Source organism: Phasianus colchicus, chromosome 12, assembly GCF_987193195.1.
Source record: "Phasianus colchicus chromosome 12, bPhaCol1.hap1.1, whole genome shotgun sequence".
Taxonomy (NCBI): Eukaryota; Metazoa; Chordata; class Aves; order Galliformes; family Phasianidae; genus Phasianus; species Phasianus colchicus.
In genome coordinates this window covers 2,299,247-2,322,390 of record NC_143447.1, presented here as the reverse complement: position 1 = coordinate 2,322,390, position 23,144 = coordinate 2,299,247, and the positions used below count along the sequence as shown (strand labels likewise).

General features: G+C 48.1%; 1 protein-coding gene and 1 long non-coding RNA gene across 4 annotated transcripts in view; both read left to right on the top strand.

Annotated features, from left to right (window-relative positions):
• Positions 1-15,245, top strand: part of HCN4 (hyperpolarization activated cyclic nucleotide gated potassium channel 4) — a 108,978-nt gene extending 93,733 nt beyond the window's left edge. Inside the window, exon 7 of one of the 3 annotated variants that reach the window (XM_090148630.1) lies at positions 11,727-15,245. In XM_090148630.1, coding sequence (XP_090004756.1) covers positions 11,727-13,291 — 1,565 coding nt within the window. In that variant the 3' untranslated portion in view covers positions 13,292-15,245. The remainder of the gene's footprint in view (positions 1-11,726) is intronic. The other 2 variants (XM_090148629.1, XM_090148631.1) reach the window with 2 other exon arrangements.
• On the top strand, positions 4,747-5,967 carry LOC116244526 (uncharacterized). Its single transcript, XR_004170212.2, has 3 exons — positions 4,747-4,849; positions 5,301-5,383; positions 5,697-5,967. It is a non-coding gene; the product is annotated as an uncharacterized LOC116244526 (long non-coding RNA).
• Positions 15,246-23,144: the final 7,899 nt, after the last annotated feature.

The window sequence follows — 23,144 nt, the reverse complement described above, 5'->3', positions numbered from 1 at the left end:
AGAAAATGTAATGTCAGACACAACCAAGGCTGGGGCAGCTTGGCTTCATCTCAAATTCTTCAGCTTTAGATGGTCAGCACTGCTCAGCTTCCTGGCCTGAAGCTCTTCGTGACTGCAGATACAGGTGAGCAGGGTGTTGTGTGCTCCTTGTCCTTTGCTCTGTGCGCAGCTGCATTCATAACTAAAATTCATGGAAAATGTAGCAGAGACTGTTTGCCAGCAGTGATGCAGAACTTCTAGGAAGTTCCCAAAACCACTGTGCAATTATGTAAATCCATGGGTGTTTAACCGGTGGTAAGACTGACAGCTAGGATGGTACTAGTTCCCAAGTGAGCAAATTTGAAGCTAGCTGGGTATGTCTTCTCCTCCTGCAGTCCTTGAGCTTCTGTGTAGACATAACCTTGCTAGTGTGAGCCTTTCACAGTGTGGATCAAAGTGAGTTGCCAGAAGTCACAATAAAAGTCATCATTAGTGCAGGGAATTACACAGCAGAGAAACTGAGACACGGGGAGGTAAAGCCCACCTGCTCCAGATTGCACTGAGTCAGGGATATTACAAAGAGTAAACCTTGCTGGTTCAACTCCTAAGTCTGTAAGCACAAGGCAGCACTCCCTTCCCACAACTTCATCAGAACTATGTTCGAACTGCTTTTGTGATGTTGCTTGACCATGAATCAAACCTCTCATCTAGGACATTTCCTTGCAGGCAGCCTTTTGGTACGTAGCCCTTTCCATTTTCAGCATGGAAGAAAGCAGGAAAGGTTAGCCAGATGGAAACCTCCATGTGTGTGCTGCTGTGGGACAGCTTCCTTGAAGTGATGGTCAAGGGGGAGAGCTGCTTCTCACAACTCTGCTTTCCAAACCAGCAAAAAGAACCTCATTTTCTTCTCCGTCAGGAGAAATTCCCTTCCACATGCAGCTGCAAAATGTCAACATAAGGTCAGAAGGTGACACAGAGCTACTGAAATAACATGCCCTTTGGTGCAGAGCTCTGGCACTGTCCTCCCCTCCTTTTGCCATTTTGCTGACATGAGAATGTATCAGTCTCTACACTACATAAAAAGCATGTAGCTTCAGAGGAAAATCCTAATGCCATCCCTGTTAAATCGAGAGCTGCCTGTTACTAGCTTTACATCCTCTACTATTGCAAAATAGTATACTCATAGCACTTTCCCACCCCTCTGTGCTCAACATTCTTTGGAATTTCCCTAAAGAGCCAATTTCCTACTGAAATTGGCAGATTCCATGGAAATCCCTGCCTTTTATAAATAAAGCTTTTTCTTCACCTTCCACTGAAATGTGTGCCATCCAGCAGCAGCACAGCAGCTGTGTAACAGCATGTGACTGTTTAGTGAAGTCAGGAATACTGCACTAAGCTGAGGCTCTCTCTGGAAGTAAGGGGACTGCTGAAGGGACCTGAGGGAGAGGGACAGAGGCACAGAAAAGCCGAGTATGAACTGAAGTAGAACAGTACTTTTGGTTCTTGTTCAGCTTAGGATCTGTACTCAAGATGGAAGCAAGTGGGAGCCTCCTTCCAAGTCAGTAGTGCATTCACTGACTCCCTTCTGCCCAGATGACAACATGTCTTCGAGAAGTTCCAGCCTGAGGACATGAGATGATTCAGAGGGCTCTGTCACTGCCAGGATGGGTCCATCTGGTATTTTGCATTTGCAGTGAGGAAGCAGAAAAGCAGAGAGAAGAAAGTCCATCCCACCACGGGGGAGATGTTTACAGGATTAGCAGCTGTACTGGGGATTTGGAAGTGTGATCTAAGTTTGCTAAGTAGCAGAGAGGATGAAAATATGAGCCCTCACCCCTTGAAGCAACAGGAGCAGTACTGCTTGACTGAAGGTGCAGCGAGGCATTCGCTTTGCAGAGCAAATGCAGTCTGAAAGCCCGTGGCTAGGCAGAGGGGAAGGAGAGAGGCAGGTGCATGCTGATCTGCGTGCCCCCATTGCTTCCTGCTGGTACACGGGTACTGCAGCAGCAGGAAGGGCACAGCCCCCGAGAGCTGTCAGCTCCATTGATCGCTCTGCCGAAGAGCACGTCGATGCATCCTCCCAACCTCTGTTGTTAATGGGGATTGATATTGGCATCCTGCCTGGGCCACGTGTGGCTGGGGAAGAGGTTTCCCAGGTGTTTTGCACTTGCGGAGTTCTTTAAAGACTGGAAAGGATTAGTCTCCAGGAATTGACTAGGGCCTGATTCTGCAGTGATTTGTGTCCCTGCTTAACTCTCTCTTTGAGTAACTTCAGACTTTAAAGTACTCCTCAGGCTGCTGAAAATCACATGCATAGCTCTCCATAGGCTCAGAGCCTGAAGATGGAGACTTGAGGAAATCAGGCTGATCACTGATTAATGATGAATTTAGGGTTAAATTTCCTCCTGTTCTTGACCAATCTGTAAAACTCTTTGCAGTGTGTGTTTAACTGATTTGTTCCTTTCTCCAGTGAGTGATTCTTTGTATGCTCTTATGTGAGCAGGCCCTGTTTGTGACATGTCAGTTATGTAAACTGCGTGGTTTCCTTCCTGCCTGACTGTGAATCTGGCTTGGGGTGATCACTGAAGCTTAAAATTAGATTTTCACAAGTGTTTGCACTTGTAAAACACAACCACTCCAGTGTTCACTGAAAGTTAACACAATATGGGTTGTGAATATTGTCAGATCAGAATTCCCTCATCCGTTCAAAAAATAGTGGGAGACAATTATTTTCTGATTTTTAAATCTAGATGTCTGCTATGAGGTTCCCTACCATCCATACAAAAGTCGCTGCTGGGAGCTGAAAGAGCATTCTGAAGCCAGAAGTCGTCATTTTTTTCAATTTCTTTGGGAATATCTCACTTCAAGTGGTTTGAAATGCATATGTTTTGAATGCCAGTTGCATGGATTTTGGTCCAGGGATCTCAGTTAATGGATTAAAAATGCCTTGCATTTCCTCCAGGCATTGCAGATGCTAAAAAACAAATCTAAGGCAACACAGTACCAGTCTAAATATTATTACGTAATGTTATTACAGCACAAGAGTGCCTGTTAAAAATATTATAGTGGCAGAAGTTCTAAAAGCTTTGTCATCCAAGCCACAAAATAGCTGTTCTCAAACTTTTCCACTGGGCACCCTGTTTGTCAGCTCGTGATCACTCTTCTGCAGTTGAAATTGAAATCCTGTTGGGTTTGCAACCTTGCTTGTCTAAGTCATGGCTGCTACTGTGGGATCCGCCGGCACAGAGGTGGGACTGGCCTGTGTTAGGCTGGGTGAGCTGAGAATGAGAAGTCTGGGACCTGTGCCAGGCTCTGCCACAGATTCCCTGTTTGTCCTTGTCGTGCCTTTGCAACCTGCCTCAGTTCCTCGTCTCTTCTACAGGGAAAATAATATTAGTAAAGGTGGAGCCCAGCCTGAACGCATCTTAGCTACCTGCTCCCTTGTGGCAGGTGCCATGCAAGATCACATGAAACGGACTGAAATGTGTATAAATAAAGCAGTCTGTGCTCAGCACAGCGTGTACTCTGCATCCACACTGAGGTCCCAATTTTGTTTATGCAGGTGATTAACCCCCAAAGATCTGCACGTGTGAGATGAGCAAGCAGATTTGCTCACAGGGCTATATATATATATGTCTCTTAGTTGCAGTTGCTGATAAAGGCTAAGGTGATGAAAACTTATTATCCAAGTACTGAGCTGCTGTGATATCGATGCTTGACAAGTGAAAACACAGGTTTTCCTGTGTTGATTCCTCTCTGGTCACCTGAAAAACCCATAAACGTGACTGTTTATAGGGAACTGGGGTTCAAATACTGCTGTGTGTGTTTCTCTGACCTGAAATCCTCTCCCATTGTACAATGTGCAGACCCAAATCTGACTTTTACAGTCAGCAAAGAAAAAAAGGCATTTCTAGGGTATGATTCATCTTCTTTGAGATGGCTGTCTGAAATGACCTCGGTGAGCCACACCTGGCAATGCAGTCCAGCCCTGGTGTAGGTATCTTCAAGATAGGAGTGCAAACTTAGGCAGGAATTCAGTTTCTGAATTGCTTTTTCTTTGGAATTGAAGGCCCAGACTCAGTGTACATCAGCCTAAGGAAAGCTATCGATTGGCAGCTCACCATGAATGAGCGCACATGACTTCAGCTTAATTAAGGTGAACTGGCAACCCTGTCTGAATGTGGAAGCGCTGTTTCGCAAGCAAGTCTGGAAGGAAAATAAAGCCTAAGATATCTCGACAGAAGGGGGGCAGTGATGAGATCTCAGGAGATCTGCCCTTGACTTTGTAAATAACCTTGATCACATCAGTTGATCCCAACCCTTGTCTACCTTGCAGAGGGTGAGTTTGCTGGGCTGGGTCACTGATACCACAGGCAGTTAGTTGATGAGCTAGGAGACTTTTAGCACAAGCAAGAGGGGGGAGTGATAGGAAATGCAATATATTTGTGCCCCATATCCATGGGTCCCCCAAGTTACCAGCTTGCTTTTGGATTTAGAGATCCACGCTCACAGCTGTTTGCTATCAGCATCAAAATAAAACACCTCCTCAGATAGTATTTTCCCATTCAAACACCTTTTAAAATACTCTCAACCCTCTGTTAAATGATGTGAAGTACGACCTACTTACCAACCACACCTCTAAACTTAGGGGACTTTTCCTGCTTCGAGGGCAGCCTGGAAGCTACCTGCCACCAGATAACAGAAAACAGTTCCAGAATGTCATCAGTCCAGAGCCTTCCAGAATCTGTCCCTGTCACAGCTGTCAGCTCCAGCAGGGCACAGAGAATTGAGTGCAGAAGCTTTGGCTTCGGATACAAGCACTCCTGCCACTTGAGGAGAAGATGGCTCTGACTTCACTCTGCAGCAATAAGTAACAAACACTGTGTTCAGAATTGCACAGTTCTTACACCCTTTCATGGCTATTCACGATGTTTGACTTTTTTTTTTTTTTCTGCAGAGCTCTGTAGAGGCACATAAATGGGAGAAGTGAGAGAGGAGCATCATAAACTTAGTTTATTTCAAGTTTTGCTTAACAATCATAAGATTCATCAGATAACATTATTCACTGTATACCATTTGACCCAGTTAGGGGTTTGTTTAGGTGGTAATAAGACAACAGACTCAGCTAACCACCCCATACAAAGAGCTCTGTGCTGATAAAATTAATATCCCTATCCATATGGCACTTTCCTGCAATAAACCCCTGTGTACAGGTTTAACTCCAAATAGGCTTGTGGGGAACAAAGGGAGAAGGGAGTGTTGTTGTACATTAACTGTATTTCAGGTGGTACAGCTTTCACAACATAAACTTCATTATGCAGGTGGGTGCTGCCTTATCACGGTGTAAGAGCACACATATGGCAACTTCTGCAGAGCAGTCCATCAGGAACTGCACATCCAGTTTGTAAGTGTTTACATAGCCAGGCCCTCAGGAGGGTTAACGTGAATTACTTTCTAGAGCAGATTTGTGAAGCGCCCCGAACTCCTTTGTGGATGCTCTTACACAGAGTCAAGCTGCTGAGATCCAGCTGGCTTTGCCTTGCTTCTGGGAGCTGCTCAGTTCTGAGCAGAACCCTTCTCGTGGCGGTTTGTGCAGTTCAGCGTGGGGTGACCTACATCTGAGAGAAAGCTGGGCTCAAACGGGGGAAGAGCACATACACGGGGAGTGGAGAATTATTTTGAAACCTCTCTTCCAGCTGATTTCCCTGTTTATGCAGACCCTAAGACAGTGGTGCAGTGAGACCTTGCAGCCAACGCAGCGCCAGTGCAGGACTCCCCAGGGCACGGAAACAGCTGTGGGAAGGGAGGGCAGCGACCACCTCCATCCCTGCGCTGTGCCATGGGCTGTGCTGCTGGCCACGACCTGAGCAGAGTGCTCCAAACCCAGCTGTATGAGTAACAAGAGGAGAAGAAGTAACCGAAGTGGCAGGGGGCAGCCACTCTGACAGCAGGCCGGGGCATAAGCCAGCCTAATAAAGTGAGATTATTTCAAATGCATGCAAATTCAAAAAGCAAATCAGTGACCTGAATTCTTAAACTGCAGCCAGCAGACTTAGACAGAACTGAAAAGAGAAATGAACAGAAAGCTACAGCTAATTTCCCCTGTGTGTCTGTGCAGAATTTCAACAACAGAAAGCTAATTTTGATTATTTGATAGAAGAATTATTGTTGAGTGCTGGCTCTTTTAATGAAATTGCATGAGCCTTTCTCCCCATTCTTTTGTATGCTATCTACAGCCGAGGAAAATCTGACTTTGCAATTCTTTATTAAGGGAGCAACATCTATTAGCTTAGTTTCCACAATTTCACATACCCTCCTCCACTTCAAAGCATCAGTAGCTTTGTTACAAACACGTCTTAGGCTCCGAAGATCTTTTTTTCTCCTGCATTTCGTCCATTGCTGCAGCAAGGAATTTATTTTTGTCTGACCATGGGAAGAATAAAACATACTGTGCTAAGAGCTGTAAAAAGAGAACAAAAAAGTGAGTTGTGGGGGTCCTTTAGTGCTTTAACTGTGCTCCTGAAGTTGTCCCCACCACGGGTTGTCACCCAACACATGCCCTGTATGTGGAGAGCAAGGAGAGCAGAGTCTTGCCCCATGACACAAGTAAGGCAGCTTCTCTCACCTCAGTAGGAAGGTAAGGGGCCAGAGTACAGGATAGCTAGGAATGAAGAAATAAGGAGACAGAGAACTGGAAACAGCAGATTGGCTGCTCAGCCATGGAAGAGGCTGCTGGAAGACAAGACAGGTGCCTTTATTCTTTAAGAGATAACTTGGCCTCTGCTTCCGAGTCCTGCCTGGAGTCCTGCACTGGACAAAGCTGTCCCTGTGTGCATCCCTGGGTATGCTGAGGTTAGGGAACTTCCTTCCAAGAGCTCGTGTTAGCACAGGTTGTGACTCTGGGTGAAAAGGATCTGAGCTTCTAAAATGTCCATGGGCGTATTAAACAGATTAAATGCTCTGAGGCAGAATCTGCTTAGAGAAATGTAACTGCCTGCTCCACGAGAAGCACAAAGCAGCATATGGCAGGGAAAGGTAAAAAGCAGTGCTTTTCTCCCGTAAAAGCAGATGAGACTTCTAGAGACAGATGTGTGACAGTATTCATGCAGCAGCTCCTCACCTCAGAAGACCCGGGTCCAGATGTGAGCGCGGCTCTGCAACCAGAGTGAGCTGCAAAGATGTGATCCAGCCAGGAAAAGAAAAAGATCTCTTCAGAAAAGGCACATTTTCCTGTAAGGGAAACCTGAAAACTTCAAGTCTCAGGTTGGCCTAGGTACGCCAATGGGCTCCAAAGGAAACATTCCTTACATTTGCACATATCCAAAACAAAAATTTTACTGAATTTCCAGTTCGTGGAGTACATCAACAACATGCTATAAATTGAAATTGCAGCTTTCTTCAGAATCTTATTAAATTCGTCTTGGAAGCTGAGGAGAAATGCATGGGTGGGCTGTTTGTTTTGTTACCTTAGACTCTGCTCAGCACTTAATTCCTGTGGGATAAACTGTACAGAAGGAGAAACTCCTGTAATATATAGGCTCTGTGCTTCTATGATGAGGGAAGCAGGAGTCCCTTCCTCCCTCCCAGCGAAACCTCTCACTGGTTTAGCAAGAACACAGGGCTGTCTTGTGGTTCACTAAGTGTAGCAGTGAGTTGCAGGACACCATTTTAATTAGGGTGACACAGAGCCAAACTAATCAGCACTTCAGTTCTCTGATTGCTGACTTTTCTGCTCTCCTTTTGAGGCAGGTGCAGTGACAATAAATCCGGAGGGGGGGAAACAAATTTGGAATTGAAGTAAATTGATAAATAAGATGGGGAGCAGAAATAATCTCAGAACCATCATTCGGAGCAAATTCACTTCTACTGCCTCATTCTGCTGCTGCTGTGTATTTTGTGCAGGACTTGAGTCAGGCCTGCCAGGAAAATGTTTTATCCCAGCAGGGCGCTGCTGTGTGCCTGTTGTAATCTGGTGCTGGCTGCAAGGAGGGCTTTTCTCCAGTAGCAACTGATCAGACTTGTATCGGGGTATGGAAGCTACACGTGAGTGATGCAATTAATTAGAACGGCGAAAGCAATTAATTTTTCAGTCTGCTAACCAGTTTTTGGAAAATGATTTTGAAAACTTCCTTTTTCCCTTCAGTAATTGAAGGAACATTTTCAGTGACTTTCTGCAGCAGAAATTTGAGTCTCTTGGCAAAACAGAAAAGGAAAAATTAATGTAATGAAACAGTTAATAAATTCAAGTTGCGCTCAGGAAAATGGTAAAATGCGATTTCAAAGGAAAACCGAGACATCCTGTTTAAAAATTAACAAAAATAAACATTCCAAGGTTTTTGCTGGAGTTGTTTTATCAATTTGACACAAATTGAGCTTTGATCAACTCATTTTCCAGTAAGTAGCGTGTGCGTTTGGAAAATGTGCACATACTCCCCATTTAGTGCTCTGCCAAGGAAACCAGCGTCTGCTGCTGGAGCTCCAGTTATGAAAACATCAGTCCTCTCAATTCATCCGTGCAGCTCTGATTAACATCACTATGGGTTCTCGTTTGAATTGAGGGCAGCGCTGGAAATTGCAGGCTATTGAAGCACAGACAAGCAAGTCGGAAGCCAAAGACAGGTGACATGGAATTAAAAGAGCGAGACGAGGTGCGAGGATGGAAGCGCAGAGCAGTTGCTGGTATTGAAGCTGCTGTTCCTCCTCTTCAGCCTGGTTCTTCTTCGGTCTGTTATCAGGAGAGGAAGGGCAGTTTTTTGCCTGTCTGGTTTGAACTCAGCATGCCGTCTCCCATCCACATCCTGACCTTGCAGTTGTGCAAGCTAGCTGCAGATTGCCCATGCTGGGATTTGTACCTTCAAATCCAGAAAGCAAATGATTACAAACCTGCAGTCTGAATTGTTCTTTATCTCAAGTGCCAGCCAGACTTTCTCCGGCCTTGTCAATTTATTTAGATGGGTTGCTCTTCTTCCCCAGAGTTGGAACAGTTAGCATTTCTGTTTCTGTTTAAGCAGCTCTTTGTGATCTAATTTGTTTGGGAGCAGGTTTGTGATTCTAGAAGCTGCTGCCTGGAAAGCACCGTGTGTGTACGGTGTGACCTTCCACTTCATTCACTGCAAAGCTGCTCTGAATTTTAAAGGTGACATTCATACTCCTCTGGTGTGACAGGCTACCTGAATGGCAAATGGAATCAGGCCCTGTTAAGGGGATATTTGCTGCTGGCTGCTCCAGCCTGCTACACAATGAAGCCCGTTTGCACACATGTCCTACACAAGCACTTCCAGTGCAGTCTCTCCAGCCCCTGTAATGACATTAGGAACTCTGATTACTGTTTACCTTGAGGATTGTGTCTTTGCAAGGCTGCTGTCTTTCTCTAGGATATGTGCCTGACTGTATGCCTTACTGTTCTTTTGGAGGGAGTCATCAGCAGGAGATAAAACACTAAAACATCAAGCATCCCATGGCACAGCACACAGCACGCAGCTCCCAAACACACGGGTTGAGGACCAGAATGAAAATCCTGTCAGCGTTTTGATTTGGTTTTATGCTGCAGTTCAGCCCACTGGAAGGGCTGACCAGGAACCTGTAGCTTTCAGGCTTCACCTGCTCTGAACAATTGCAGAGCACTTTCACATAGCTTATATAAAGGGATAAACTCTTGATTTTAAAAAGTACAGCGAAGGAAAAACCTGTAATATGCTCTTCCAATGCTTAACTACAATTCCTATTAGATTGTTGCTTATCTATTTTTTTTTTTTCTGGGCTTGTCTAAGATCACAGCATCTGTTAGGTGTTTCTGTAGCTGAAGGGAACAGTTCTTATCAGCTTCCATTATCTGTGAAGCTCCCTATATATCAGTATCAAGTCGCCTCTTCTCTGAGAAAAGCTGAGTATATAGAACTTACCCACAAACAAGCCTTGTTTGTGGATATTTTCTGCATCTCTTCAAGCTTTGTAGCTAGACTCTAGAACTAAAACACTGCAGTGTGTGCTTTCCTAGCATTAAACATGGTAGTGACAAGTATCTTCCTTGTACTTTAGAATTATCTCCTTATTTCTCCAATTGCTCCACCTTTTCCTCCTGATAGATTTGGAACTCAGCTAGTTACATTCAAGTTTCCCTCATTTCGAAGTTGCTTTCTAGGACCCCAGAACACCAGTTGCACTCCTCTGAATGTTGCTCAAGTCCTTCGCTGCCAGATGTTTTATTTTGACTACAGTAAGAGGCACATCTTTCAGCAGTAAGTCTTTTACCTGATACAGACAGCAAATTTGCATCAGACGGTAAAAAAAATCTAACAGTCTGGGTGTCATCAATACATAGCTTTTAATTGGGGATTAAAGTACAGGAAAAGAGGCCCTTCCAAGATCCCAGCATCTGGCAAGGTGCTGTCTGCTTGTCCTGGTCCTTTACAGGAAATAGAGGAGATCAGAACCAGCAGAAATTTGAATCCAAGCAGAGTTTTACAAATGGGTGAGGGGCCTGAGGATAAGAAGAGTGTTAATTCAGCTTTTGATCTGACCCCGGTTGGCTTGTGCCTCATCCAGGGGTCACCCTTCTCCACGCACCCCCAAGCTTCAGCTGCAGAAATGAGCTGCATGCATGCAAGCAGGCAGACCAGGGGGCATATTTGCATGCGTGCACATGACTTGCTAGGCTGAGCCCTTTATTAAGGATATTTTCAAACAACTTCAGTTAACAAAAGTGAAAAGGAAGCCCCTAGGAAGGTGCTATCATCGATCCAAACCGGCACATGCTGTTAGGGTAGAGGACTCTTGAAAAGGCAAGAGGAGAGGATCTAATCCACACTGGTTTTGTAAGTAAATCACTCAAACCAGCACCTTGTAAATCAATGCTGGCACAGCAACCAGTGCACAGACTGTTATGAGAACACAGATACAAAAGCTGTTAAACAGAGTGCATAACCATGTCAGAAATCCTGTCCTTTGAGAAGGCATTTGCGCTCTGGTGAAAGGGCATCACTGGCAGCATCTCATCCCTTGCTGCAGTCCAGGGGAGTTCATCCCTGCAGTGCCAGGTGCACGCTCAGGCCAGGCAAACTCATTACGCCACATTTTCCAGCCCATTGAAAAGGCAAAGTGCTGAGCTAATATTTTGCTGCAGGCTAGAAAGTCCAGCTGGAACATGAAGTTTGCTAGCCTGCAGTTTCCAGAAAGTTGGGGCTAGAAGGGCACAGCCAAATAAGATGGTAGCTGCGTGTCTGAGGGCTCTCATTTGGGCCAGCATGTAAAGTTCTTCTGTCCCTTCTTCGTAAAGAGGTTTCATTTCAGCTAGAAAAAAATGTTTGATGCATGAGGTATAGGAGGAAAAGATATCTGTAGGGAGTAGCTGAAGACTTAGGAGACTTCAGTGAACTTGCATTTGTGAGGTGTAGCTTTGCAAACACAAGAATTAATCTTGTTTTTCTGCTCTTTTTCTATAAATGGGCATTTAGATGCCAGGTGAGTAACTCGTGGGTTCATAAGCTTTGCTGCTGGTCTGCCCCACTTCTAAAAACTGACTCTACTGTCTAACTAAGGCTGTGTTCTGTGGGATCGCAAAGTCTGCTGATCATCCCACAAAAGCAGAAGATATAATGTTTATCATCTTGTTGCTGGAGCTCAGAGACTGTACCCAGCTCCCATAATGACAGCAGAGACGGTGCCAACAATTTGAGGAAGGTCTGGCAGGAAGCCTCCCCTGCTCTGACATATGAGAATGACTCTTTCTCTCTTCACTTTCTCTCCAGGTAAGAAAAATTCCATTCTGCTCCATAAAGTCCAGCATGACCTCAATTCGGGGGTTTTCAACTACCAAGAGAATGAGATCATCCAGCAGATCGTGCAGCACGACAGGGAGATGGCACACTGTGCTCACAACGTCCAGGCCGCCGCCGCCGCCGCCGCCTCCACCCCCACCCCCGTCATTTGGACCCCGCTCATCCAGGCCCCCCTGCAAGCCGCAGCCGCCACCACTTCCGTTGCTATTGCCCTGACCCACCACCCGCGCCTCCCGACGGCCATCTTCCGTCCCCCCGTGTCCGTCTTGGGTTCCTTGGGACAGCAGTCCAGCCAGACCCCGAGACAGCTGAAAAGGCTTCAGTCCCTGATCCCGTCGACCGGGCCTTCCGCTGTTGGCTCTCCCTCCAGCACCCCGTCCCAGCTGCACACCCCGGGAGCAGAAACCCCTTCGTCCTCTTCCTACCACATCCAGCAGCTCGCTGGGTATTCGGCCGCTGCCGGCTTGGGGCAGTTCCAGGTGGGATCCCCTCCCGCGGGCTCTGGGCAGCAGGGACCGAGCGGTGCGTCGTCAGCGGGGCTGAGCCAGCTGCAGCAGGCACCTTCTGGCTCACCCCTGGGGACAGCACAGCCCTTGCAGCAGCAGCAGCAGCAGCTGCAGCGGCAGCCCTCCCTTTCCAGCAGTGGATTTGGGCACTTCCAGCAGGCCGCAGCCGGCTCTCCATCAACATCGCTCACCCAGCTCTCATCCAATTCCCCCCCCAGCCTCCTCAACCAGTTCCAGCCCTCCACAAGACCGCTGCAGGGGGGACAGTTACAGCAGCTCTCGGGCGGTGGAACTTTGGGGGGAATTAATCACTTCCAGCCCCCTCCTTCTTCCAACTCTCCATCCTCCAGCCTAAGCCAGCTGGCACAGGCCTCTGCTGGGCCGTCCTCGGGCCTTTGCCAAACACAGCCAAGTGCATTAGGGTCTCTAACTGGAACGATAGCCCAGCTCCACCAAGAACGATCCCCTTTTGCCTCCGCGTCTCCTCTACAGCAGCCTGGCGTCGCCTCTCCCTGTTACACCCCTTCTGGCCTTAGTCCTCCTACTCAGAGCCCAGTGGCAACAAGAACTTTTCAGTGTGGCCTGCTCGGGGCCTCGGGCTCTCACGGCTCTCTGCTCCTGCCTCAGACCGCCAGCCCCCCTCCGCAGATCCTGCAGTCCAAGAGCACGCCGCCCGTGCCACCAGGACGCTTGAACCAGGACATCAAGTTGATTTCTGCTTCCCAGCCATCCTTGCCCCAAGAGCTGGCTCAGACACTGAGCCAAAGTTCTCATTCCTCTAGAGAATCTGTTTCCAGCTTCTCTCCTTTTCCCGGAGGAGGGACTGGACTTCTCGGGAAGCCTTGTAGCTCAATTCCTGGGCGTGTGACTTTACCACGTCAGATGTCCTCAGGTTCTTTACCGCACCCGCTGGTGTTTGGGGCCAGCGCTGCAGGCGCCGCTTCTCTGACTGCTGGTGGGCGGAAAGAGTCCATAGTGCTCACAGGGGATCTGGAGCCTGTCAGATCCAAACTGCCCTCCAATTTGTGAGGACTCCTTCCGAGAGCTGGTAACGTCAGCCGTGCAGTTCGGTTCCTGATTAGACTTTCATGAATCACTTTTTTCCTTTCTTATTTTTTCCCTCTTTTTTTTCCCCCCCCCCCCTTCCCCTCCATTTCTTTTGTTTAGGTTTAACTGTGATTAGAAACAAACAAACAAACAAAAAAAAAACACATGGAAAAATGACAAAAAAAGAAGATAACCAGGTATTCTTAGAGCTATAGATTTTTGGTCACTTGATTTTATAGAATATTTTAATACATGGAACAAAAGGATACGAGCAAATTTAATCCAACGAGGTAACGCACAGACAGGGCGTGTGCCTGAGCTGGAAAACACGTGAATGATCAGCCATAGAAGCCACCAAAAAAGGTTTTCCTGTTGAGACAATGATCCAAGGTTGACGTGGGCTGTAGGAGGGAACATCAGGCCGGCCCCTAGCTGGTGTTTTTGGAACAGTTCTGGTTGGCCACCAGCTGTGGGGGGACTCAGATGGCTCAGTGTGCGCATCGGGAAGTGCCACCTCCTCGGGTTGCTCCTGCTATCAGCAGGTTGCAGAGGAAGCAAGAAGAGGGGTGAGTTTCGGTAATGCAGTCCCCTCTCGGAATATCAGATGGGCTGAGTTTTTGTGTGGACTCCATCTGAAGAAGATAAAGGTAACCGGGAGATGGACGGACTTGACTTCAGATGCTTGTCTCATTCCGCTGATGCTCTAATGTGGGTTGTGGGAGAAGTCCTGTCTCTGCCACCACACCAGGCAGCTGACCTCGGCAGAACAGCCCCAGCCTCACCCCATGGCTGGAAGCTCAGTGCACGCTGCCTTCCGGGTCGGGGCATGCAAAGCAAGGGGAGGGGTGAAGAAGGAGACAGCACTTTAACCTTCCCTCTCTCCGTTTTAATGTCTCAGTGTCCATGGGCTGACTGCTTTGAAGAGAACTGGTTAGGGTAAGATTGCAAGGTGGGCTGCAGTCACCCCAGCCCTCTTCTTCCTTAGCCCAGGGGAGTTTGAGCTTGGAGGCACTGAGGGCTATAGCAGTGCCCAGCCAAGAACCCTCCAGATTTGCAAATACGTTTGTACCATTAAAACGGATTAAACCAGAAATCTGGCCAGCCATGGTCCGTGCTTCTCCTCTGGTGGGGGAATTGAAATCTTTTGCTTGATTTCACCAGCAATAACAGCCTGCACCTGATTGGCGTTGGTCTCGCCCTGCAGTTGCAGCATCACTGGACACATCTGGGGGCTGGCAGGCACCTTGAGCTGGAATTTTTTGGGCTCCCCTGATTTAAGGCAGTCAAAACGGGTTGAAGACAGGAAGGTGCCTTTGGGTGCACACAGCAGTGAGAAGCGACAGCCTTTACCTCTAGAGCAAATGTCTCCTTTTCTCTCTTTTTATTTTCCTTTCAATTCTTTCTTTCTCTTTTGTTTTTTCCCAAGGCCAAGAGGTGTCTCCATCCACCTCACTGTAAACAGTCAGGTGCTCAACTTTTCTAACACTTGTTAGAAACACTTGTCCAGCTCCCCTCTGTCCCCAGCTATCTTGGAGTCCCTCCAGCCCACAGAGGGAAAGCAGACCTTCCTGCAGCAGTGCCAAAAAATCTATCACAGTATCGATACAGGCCCATAGAACCCCTCATCTTACCTCCTCTCCCCAAAAACACTGGCTGACAGTTGATTTTTATACCGAATTGTTTGCAAAACTCTCGACACGTGCCTGTATCTTGAATGTTGCTGCAGGCATTACTGGGCACTCCTGCTTCAACGTGCTTCGGTGGCTCAGAATTCAGATGTAATCAGCTTTGGTCTTCCTTAAAGGGTCAGGGGAACTCTAGAAATGTTTTTTTCTACTAGCTACATACAAGTATGTATGTGTGAGTGTGTGTGGCGGGAGGGGTGTGTGTGTGTTTGTGTGTGTGTGTATAGATTTTTATATAGATATCTATATATACACACATGCTTTTATATATATGTAGTGTACAGTCATACACATATGTAGTCTATTTATGCACATGTGTAAGCACGCACACACACACACACATATTTATATATATATATATATATATATCCTAGTTTTAAAATGTCTGTTTTGACCCTCCTGTAGGACTGATTGGCAGGTGATAATTATAACACGTAGATCCTGCTTTTCCAAAATATGTACAGGCTCATCTGGAAAGAGAATCAAATTGATGGAATTGAAGCAGACTCGCAGACCCTCTCATAGTTTCAGAGGTAGGAGTTCCTAGAGGAAGACTCACAGCGTCCTTTTAAGCATTCTGTTTGTTTTAACAACCTTTTTCCCCATATACTAGAGGGCCCCCTAGAACGAACGTCTCGAGAGGTTGGGAGCTAAGCTGTTTGGGTCTGGGGAATCTAGTGCAAGCAAGTGGGAAAGGTCTTCAGCCCAGCGATGCCAAGCCCTCATGTATGACTGTCCTGTGACTGCTGCATAGGTACTTGAATCTCAACAACCCCTGTGGACACTCAGACAAATGGAGGGGCACAGAAACACCCTGAGGGCTGTCTCTGGTAGCCGTGCGTTCCATCCACCAGTCTGGTGAACATCCTTTGTTCAGTTGGGTTCCTTTGCTTGAATTTTCACGGGGGTGTTGTTTGATTTTCCAGTTCTTAGTGGTGCAGTAGCCAATATTGAGTTACTCCGACTGGACCCCAGTCAACACTAGGCTTGTCTCAGTAGGTGGAACTATATTAATTATTATTGTTATTTTTTGTTTTATTTTGGGGTTGGGGAGGGAGGGGGGGAAGAGTTCAAGGGGTGGGGTTTGCAATATGAAACACAATAAAAACCTTAGTAAATAAAAAAGTAAAAAAGCCATCTCTCTGACTTGCTGTCTGCTTTAAGTGTGGAAATTCAGGCAAACATGAGACGAGATTTAAAGAAGAAAAAAGCCTTGTGTGGAATTTCAGCCCTCTCCATCTCAGCCCTCTCCATCCTATTGGACAGAGACCAAGGAATTTTCTCACTTCCTGTCTGTGCTTTCGTGATGTTTTCACAACTTCAGTGGTGTTTACCAGCTGCCACCTCTCCACCTCAAACGTTCCTGTACAAAGTGCATGTTAAGCCACTGACTGTAACATTTCTAAGCTTCTTAACAGTGTGAAGGAGCAACCTGGCAGTTGTTTTGCTAAACATGTATGAAATTCATACATGTTGCTGACAGGTCTGGAATCTCTGGCTGATTTTGTGATCCCTAGAGAAGGGCTTAAGGAGCTTTACTGCAGGATGTAGAAGTTAACAGCTTGGAATAGGGACTATCACAAGAGGCAGACAAAAAACTGGATAAAGAAAGTACCATTTCCACGTCTCAAGCTATGCTGGATGATGATGCCAGGGTCAGGACCTGAGGTATTTTTGGAAGGTAAAAGTAGCCTCAACCCTTAGCTTTCATTGAGATCCTTTTTGAGTCTTTGTCCAAACCCAGTCTAGAAAATGTGCTCAAAATTGGTTATGTGGGTCAGTAACTCACACCAGGCCTCATGCCCTTTCTTCAGTGCCAAGAAAACACACAGCAGAGCAGCCCAGCTGCTGGAGTCTGCCCTACAGCCCATGGCACTGAAATGCAGCTGGACGTCATGCTCCCTGCACCTTCCCAATAGGCTCACATGCATTTTACCTTCTCTAAAGTTTACCTTCTCTAAAATCTCGTTTCCTTGGTACCTTCTCATCCAATGGTTGTGTTTAGCCCAAAGGCTGTAAATGAAGTCAGTGTTTTGCAGAGAAGGATGCTCAGACACTCACACTTCCACTGATGTGGTGCAGCGAAGGCACAGTCAAAGCAGGATGCTCCTCTTCTCTCCTGCATCCGGTACAGGAAAATTGGAGACCCTGTTGATCTCCCTCTATCAATCCCCTGACCTTGTCTGCATGTAATTGAGCAGCACTGATGAAGAAAGAGCAAACCAAACATTTTCACCAAAAAATGCCATTATGCCATTCCCTTGAAACCAGATGGCTCTACCCCAGAAGGTCAGTTGTCCTGGAGCTGCAATGAATGGAGCAAGTAAAATACTTTGTTTTGCCTTTCTCCTGGAAGCAGAACAGGCTACAGTAACACAGTAGCATCATAGTCCTCACACAAAGTCAGACGCTGGAGGTGTCAGTGACATGGCTTGGCTAATGAAGCTGAAGTTTGCCTCAAGCAAACACAGGTAGTAGCCATGTCACTGCTCCTGGCAGTGTGGGTGACGATGGGCAATGTGGACGGATCAGACAGCTTCTCCCTGAGCAAAGTCTGGTTCCACTGTCCATAGTGATTTAAGAATCCTTCGTTGTTCAACAGCACACTTGGAGGGGCTTGACTGGTTTAGCATTTGCATTGACGCCTCCTTGTCTTACTGACATGTTTCAAGACAGCACTGGGATTTCATGATATGCACTGGCTGTCAGGAACAAACTGTTCAGGTACCAGAGCCAAGTCACCCTTCTACCAACAGGGCAGTCCCTCCACCTCCTGTTTACTGCTACCTCCATTGCAGTGCCTTGTGAAGACCCAGCATGAGGGCTTTAGTGCAGGAAATGACAGGATCTTCATCTCTTGAGGTTTCTCCATTTTCCCAGTAGCAGTTTGTCCAGGGCTGGGAATTTCAGCCTTGTCCCACAAACTCTCCCAAGCAGGGAGAGTTCTTCTTCCTGGGGAACAGCAGGCAGTCACTGGTTATGGGACAGAGGTGAGGGATCCCAAATTTATACCTCTTTAACCCCAGGAGAGATAATAGGGACAATGGGAAGATTGGAGCAGCCCTTTTCCCAACAGTGCTTTCCTTCCTTTTCACCTTCCTGTGCCTTTGCACCAGCCAGCCTTGGCCGGGGAGAACAGTGATGCCAAAGCTGCATTGAGAAGCAGCCTGAGACTCAGCACATGGAAGTGAGGTTTCTCTTCCTCTTTGCAAGCTCTTTGCTAGTTGTTCCTACCAGTGAGGTGATGAGGTTTGTTGAGCACAAAAAGGTGGACACCAACCTAACAGGACCTCAGCAGGCCTCTTTGCTCAACATTGTCCTCCAGCCATAACCATTGCAGGAGAATCCCAGAGCAGTGTGTCTCCAGAAAGCCTGGAGGTGGAGTTGTGCACACTGGAGATGGGGTTTTCACTCTCACTCTGGTGCTGAAGTGCTGGGGACCTTCCTTGGCCCAAAAAGCTGACCAGGAGTTTCTGCTTCCCATAGGTGAAGGCAGTGCTGTAGCTTCACCACTGCTGAGCTGGAGACAGCAGCTGCTGGCATCAGTGTGGGCCCAGGTCCTGATGAGACAGGAGCTTTCCCTTGCAGGTAATTCTCCCTGCCCAGCACTGCCAGATAGCAGCCACCTCTCCAAGCCCTTGATAGGTTCACCCAGAAGAAGGGAAGAAAGATGCTAAGCCTTGGCAGGACACTCCATGCCAGGCTGTAGGGCACTGCAGAAGGTGGGATTGCTGTTCCTTGGCTGCATCTCCCATGGAGATTGAAGCCAAACAAAGTCCTGCCAAGTTGGACCAAAGTGGAGAAGCTGGGACACACCAAGGTCCTGGCCTTGAGGCTCAGCTGAGCACCACTTCTTTTTGCTGGAGATCTGCTTGCTGGTGCAACTTCACACAGACCCATGGAGGCATCTTCACACAAATCGCCCCCTACTTGCTGCCTTTTTTCCTGCTGGTGAAAAAGAGGAGGTGAATTTTCACCCATGTATATTATTGTAGTAGAAATGCTAAGCCACAGCCTGAAGCAGTGATTGAGCACGTGGTGGGAAGGCAGGGCCAACCCAGGGGAGCACAGGTACATGCAATCCACCTGAGTGACCGGAAGGGGTGGATCCACCCCTTCCCAGACCTCATTTAGGGGTTGGTAGTAGACATGAGGACATCTCTTGCTGGAGATTCCTGCCTATTTGGAACCTTCTAAAGGTAAGCAGCTCTTTTCCTTTATTTCTGTGGCTGCTGCATTTGGGCTTGTTCTCATTTGCTGCAGCCACAAACTTTGCCACCCTGCCATTATAGCATTACAAATGTATATACGTTGGGTTTTGGCCTTTAAAGTAATTCCTTTTGTTTTTGTTTACAATTTCCAGCATGCTGAACATCTGCCTGAGTCCTACTTTTGCCTTAGGTCATGAGTGTCCAACCTTGGTTTGCCTGGGCTGTGTGTGTGTGTAGGTCACTCCAAAAGTAATGCCTCCTATTTATTTCCATGGAAATGGCAGCAGATACGAATAACTCAGTAATGCTGTTTGAGCAAATTCTCAGCCACAAAACACTACTTGTCAACACAGTCACCACCACTAGCTGTGCATTTTTGCCAGCAATGAACAGGAGCTGCATGCTGCACTCATAAACACTTGTGCCAGTGGAGGTGACCCACTGGCACTGTTGAAACACACCAACCCAGCCCTGGTCTGCTGACATCCACTGTTTGGTCTCTACAAACATTCAGTAAGCATTGATGAACGTCAATGGGTGCCATTTTTGTCTGCACAGAGGAATTCAATGGACACACCCTTCCTCTATCTGCACTTCCACGTCAGGTGCCAGTCTGTCAGTGCCCCTCTGCTGCCATCTGTCACACAGCAACACCATGGAATGGGACATCAGTGCAAAGTTCAGCCTGCACTGCTGTACCACCAGCATCCACCTCTGACATCATGGGCTAACGCTGTTAAACAGAAGGCACTACTTTTGGAGCAGCCCTCTTTAAGTATACACTATGTATTTAAAGTAACAAAACTTATTTTAATTGTTAATGGTTTTTAATTATATTGAAAAGAGTAACAAAAGCATAAAGCTAGTGGGAAATTTGACTTTGTTTTTGTGAAAGTCATGCATCAATTTGTTTCAGTGGCATTGCTGCAATTCTTAGTGAGTTCTCAAAGTGCAAAGTAGATTTCTTTTTTTATGAGATCTTAGTCCTCCTGTACTTCATCCTTCAAAACAGCTGTTTGCACACATACATAATGCCACAAAGTGATGCCATGAGTAAGGAGTGCTGGGCCAAATGTGGGCTGTGTGTTGGCCATGTCTGCACTAAGTGGTGATATTCATGGGGCTGAGTGTGGTACAATCTATCTGTGACAAAGGAAAAATCCTAACTAGGTTTTGCCACTTACATCTGCAGGAAGGTAGATTGATTATTTTTTTTTTTTTTAACTCTTGTTAAGGAGTCATTGCAAACCAGCTGCCTTTCAGCCTCCAGCTACCAGCTGACCCTAATCACTGGTGATGACTGTTCTGCTCAGGTCCACCTGTGAGCAGGAAGTTGATTAGAAAAGACACGGACTGAAATCTCCCAGGAGAGGTGGCTGCTCTTCTGTGTCAGTGGAGGAGAGGCAACAGCTTGATGTGTTGGAGTGGGAGCCCAGCAAATGGCAGGCCTCCACAGGACTTCCCCTAGTGCCCTCTTGTGCCTGCCTGGCCCACCATCCCCCCCATGATCCCTGGCTACGTGTACCCTAGAGGGAATGCCTGCAGCTGCTGGGCTGTGCTGGGCAGGAAGATGTTAACAGCATCTCAACACCTTCTCATTTCTGGGAAGCTGTTCTCTATGGCTGTGCTGCAAATTAGACAGCTCTTCTGGGTCATTCCTTCCCTCCTCCTCCCCCTTTTGTTTTTTATACACCTGCTTTCTTCAGCTGTGATGGGAACGGCTGGGGCTCGCCCACACTCAGCTCTTTCCCTCCAGCTCCATGGCAGGCAGAGCCAGCGTGGGTGGCTCACAGCAGGTCACAGCCAGGGTCCTCCCCAGGCCTGCTGCTGGCTCCCTGCTGCCCCATCCACCCACACCAGTCTCCTGCTGTGGCCAAGGGATGCTGTCAGCTCTGTCCCTGTGCACACCCGTCACTGTCAGCTCCTCTCTGCAGAGGCTGGGCGTTCATGCTGCTGGCCTGAGCCACGCCTGCAGCTCCTGGCTGTGCTGCCAGGCAGGACGGTGTCCCTGATGGGTTGTTAACCTTTTCCATGCTGCTGCAGGCCCCTCTTGTAACTCATTCAGGTCAGTGTAAGATTTGTGCTCCGAAAGAGGCTGTGGTGGCAAAGAGATGATTTGGAAAGATGCTTAACCTGGAGCTTTTAATTTTCTCTGCAGAAAAGGCTTGAGTGTGAGCATAATCCCAGAGAAATGTGTAGTGGGTGTGTATGGGAGATGCAGATGGCCCAGAGACCAACAGAGAGACTGGCACTGGTGCATGGACACATGGCACACACACAGTTTTCCTCCTCCAGCAAAACCACCTTACAGGGTTTGGTTCAATTAGTGGGAATCAGTCCTGGGAAGTCAAGCTCCCTGAAAGCCCAGGAGATGCAAGCACTGGGAACACAGCATCCATCCACCTCTATTTTGGTGTCATGCTGTTGTTTGCTTGTTGGGTTTTTCTCTGTCTCAGTGCCTAAACCAACTCTGTCTGGAAAGGGTTGCTTCTGTCCCAGCCTTTATTGCACTGGAGCTCCTTGCTGGCTTACATAATGCTTTGCAGCTGGGAAGGTGAGGGTGATGGGGAAACACCTGGGGAGCCTGGAGGAGGGGCTGGAGCCTACTTCTCACACACCTGGCAAGGTAAGAGCAGTGGGGAGATCTGGGGGGTGGTTACCAGGTAAAGCCCACCTCCTGGGGGGTGCTAACCTTTGTTACGAGCAGGTAGAGAGTGGGCCCTGGCTGTGCTCTGGAGGTGGCCCTGAGGATGTGGTTGGACTGAGAGTCTGGGAGGTGCCATAGTACGCTGGTAGCTGCATGGCTGTCCTTGGGGTCCCTCTATTCTAGCAGGCCTGGGGCTCGGGTTGTGTGGCAGGTGCTGGTTGTACTCCAGGGTTTTCCTTTCCATCCTGATAGCAGTCCTGGGGAGAGCTAAGATGGTCTCAGTTCAGCAAGCTCTGTGCTACTGAGCATGCTGCAGCATTACAGCATGAGAGATGGGTGGAAATGCTACAGGCTCTGTATCAGCCAGGCTGGGAAGAAGCACGCTGAGTGTCTGTGGGCAAGGAAGGCTAGCAAATGCTGTAGGGAACTGGGGGGGGAATCAGCCTTGGGAGCACCCGTGGCTGGGTCACTGTGGCATGGGGATATTGGAAGGGCTGCAGGGCCAGGCAGACACCTTAACTGGAGCAGGCAGAAAGGAGGGGAGGAGCCCAGGTGAGATGGTCCTACTGCCCAGGCTGGGCAGGGCTGAGAGCCTTCTGAAGGGTGGGGGACAGCAGTGACACCCTCAGACTGGGTAACACGGGGCAGCCCTTGGGGCTGAGCGGTGCTGGCAGACAGATGGGATCTGGGTGAGGTGCAGAGCTCCCAGAGAAGGTTTCTCTGGCAGCTCCTCAGTGCAGATTCATTTATTTTGGTCACGAGGCTCCAAGCCCTGACTGCAGACAGGAGATGGATGGGAGCAGAGCGTGACCGGGGCTCTGCCTCGCAGCAGCTGCGGGGAAAGCCCAGTGTGAGAGAGAGAGAGAGGCAGGGAAGCCGCCTCCGCAGCAGCAGCACAGAGGTTGGCCAAATGAAGTGGATGCTGTTCCCATGGAGACGGTGCCCACGGAGGAGAAGTGGGGCCTGGTGTGCTCCTCAGGCACAAGGAGGCTGGGATGCGGGGTCTGGAGGATGCTGGGTGGGATGGAGCTGTCAGGCATGCAGTCACCCCCTGGGGGAATCCTCTCACCCTCTCTGTGGGTGGGGAGTCCTAAATGGGGGGGCCCAAGTCAGATCATGGCTTTCCAGAACACATCTGAACCTCCCAGCTCTGCCAGCCAGGAGCTATGAACCCCAGGGGCTCATAGTGGGGTTGCTGTTTCCTCCCTCTCAGGTTGGAAGCCCAGAACAGCCTGCCCCATTGTCATGGAATGGTGGAAGTACAGAAGCTGTTAGCCTAGAATGAACAAAAG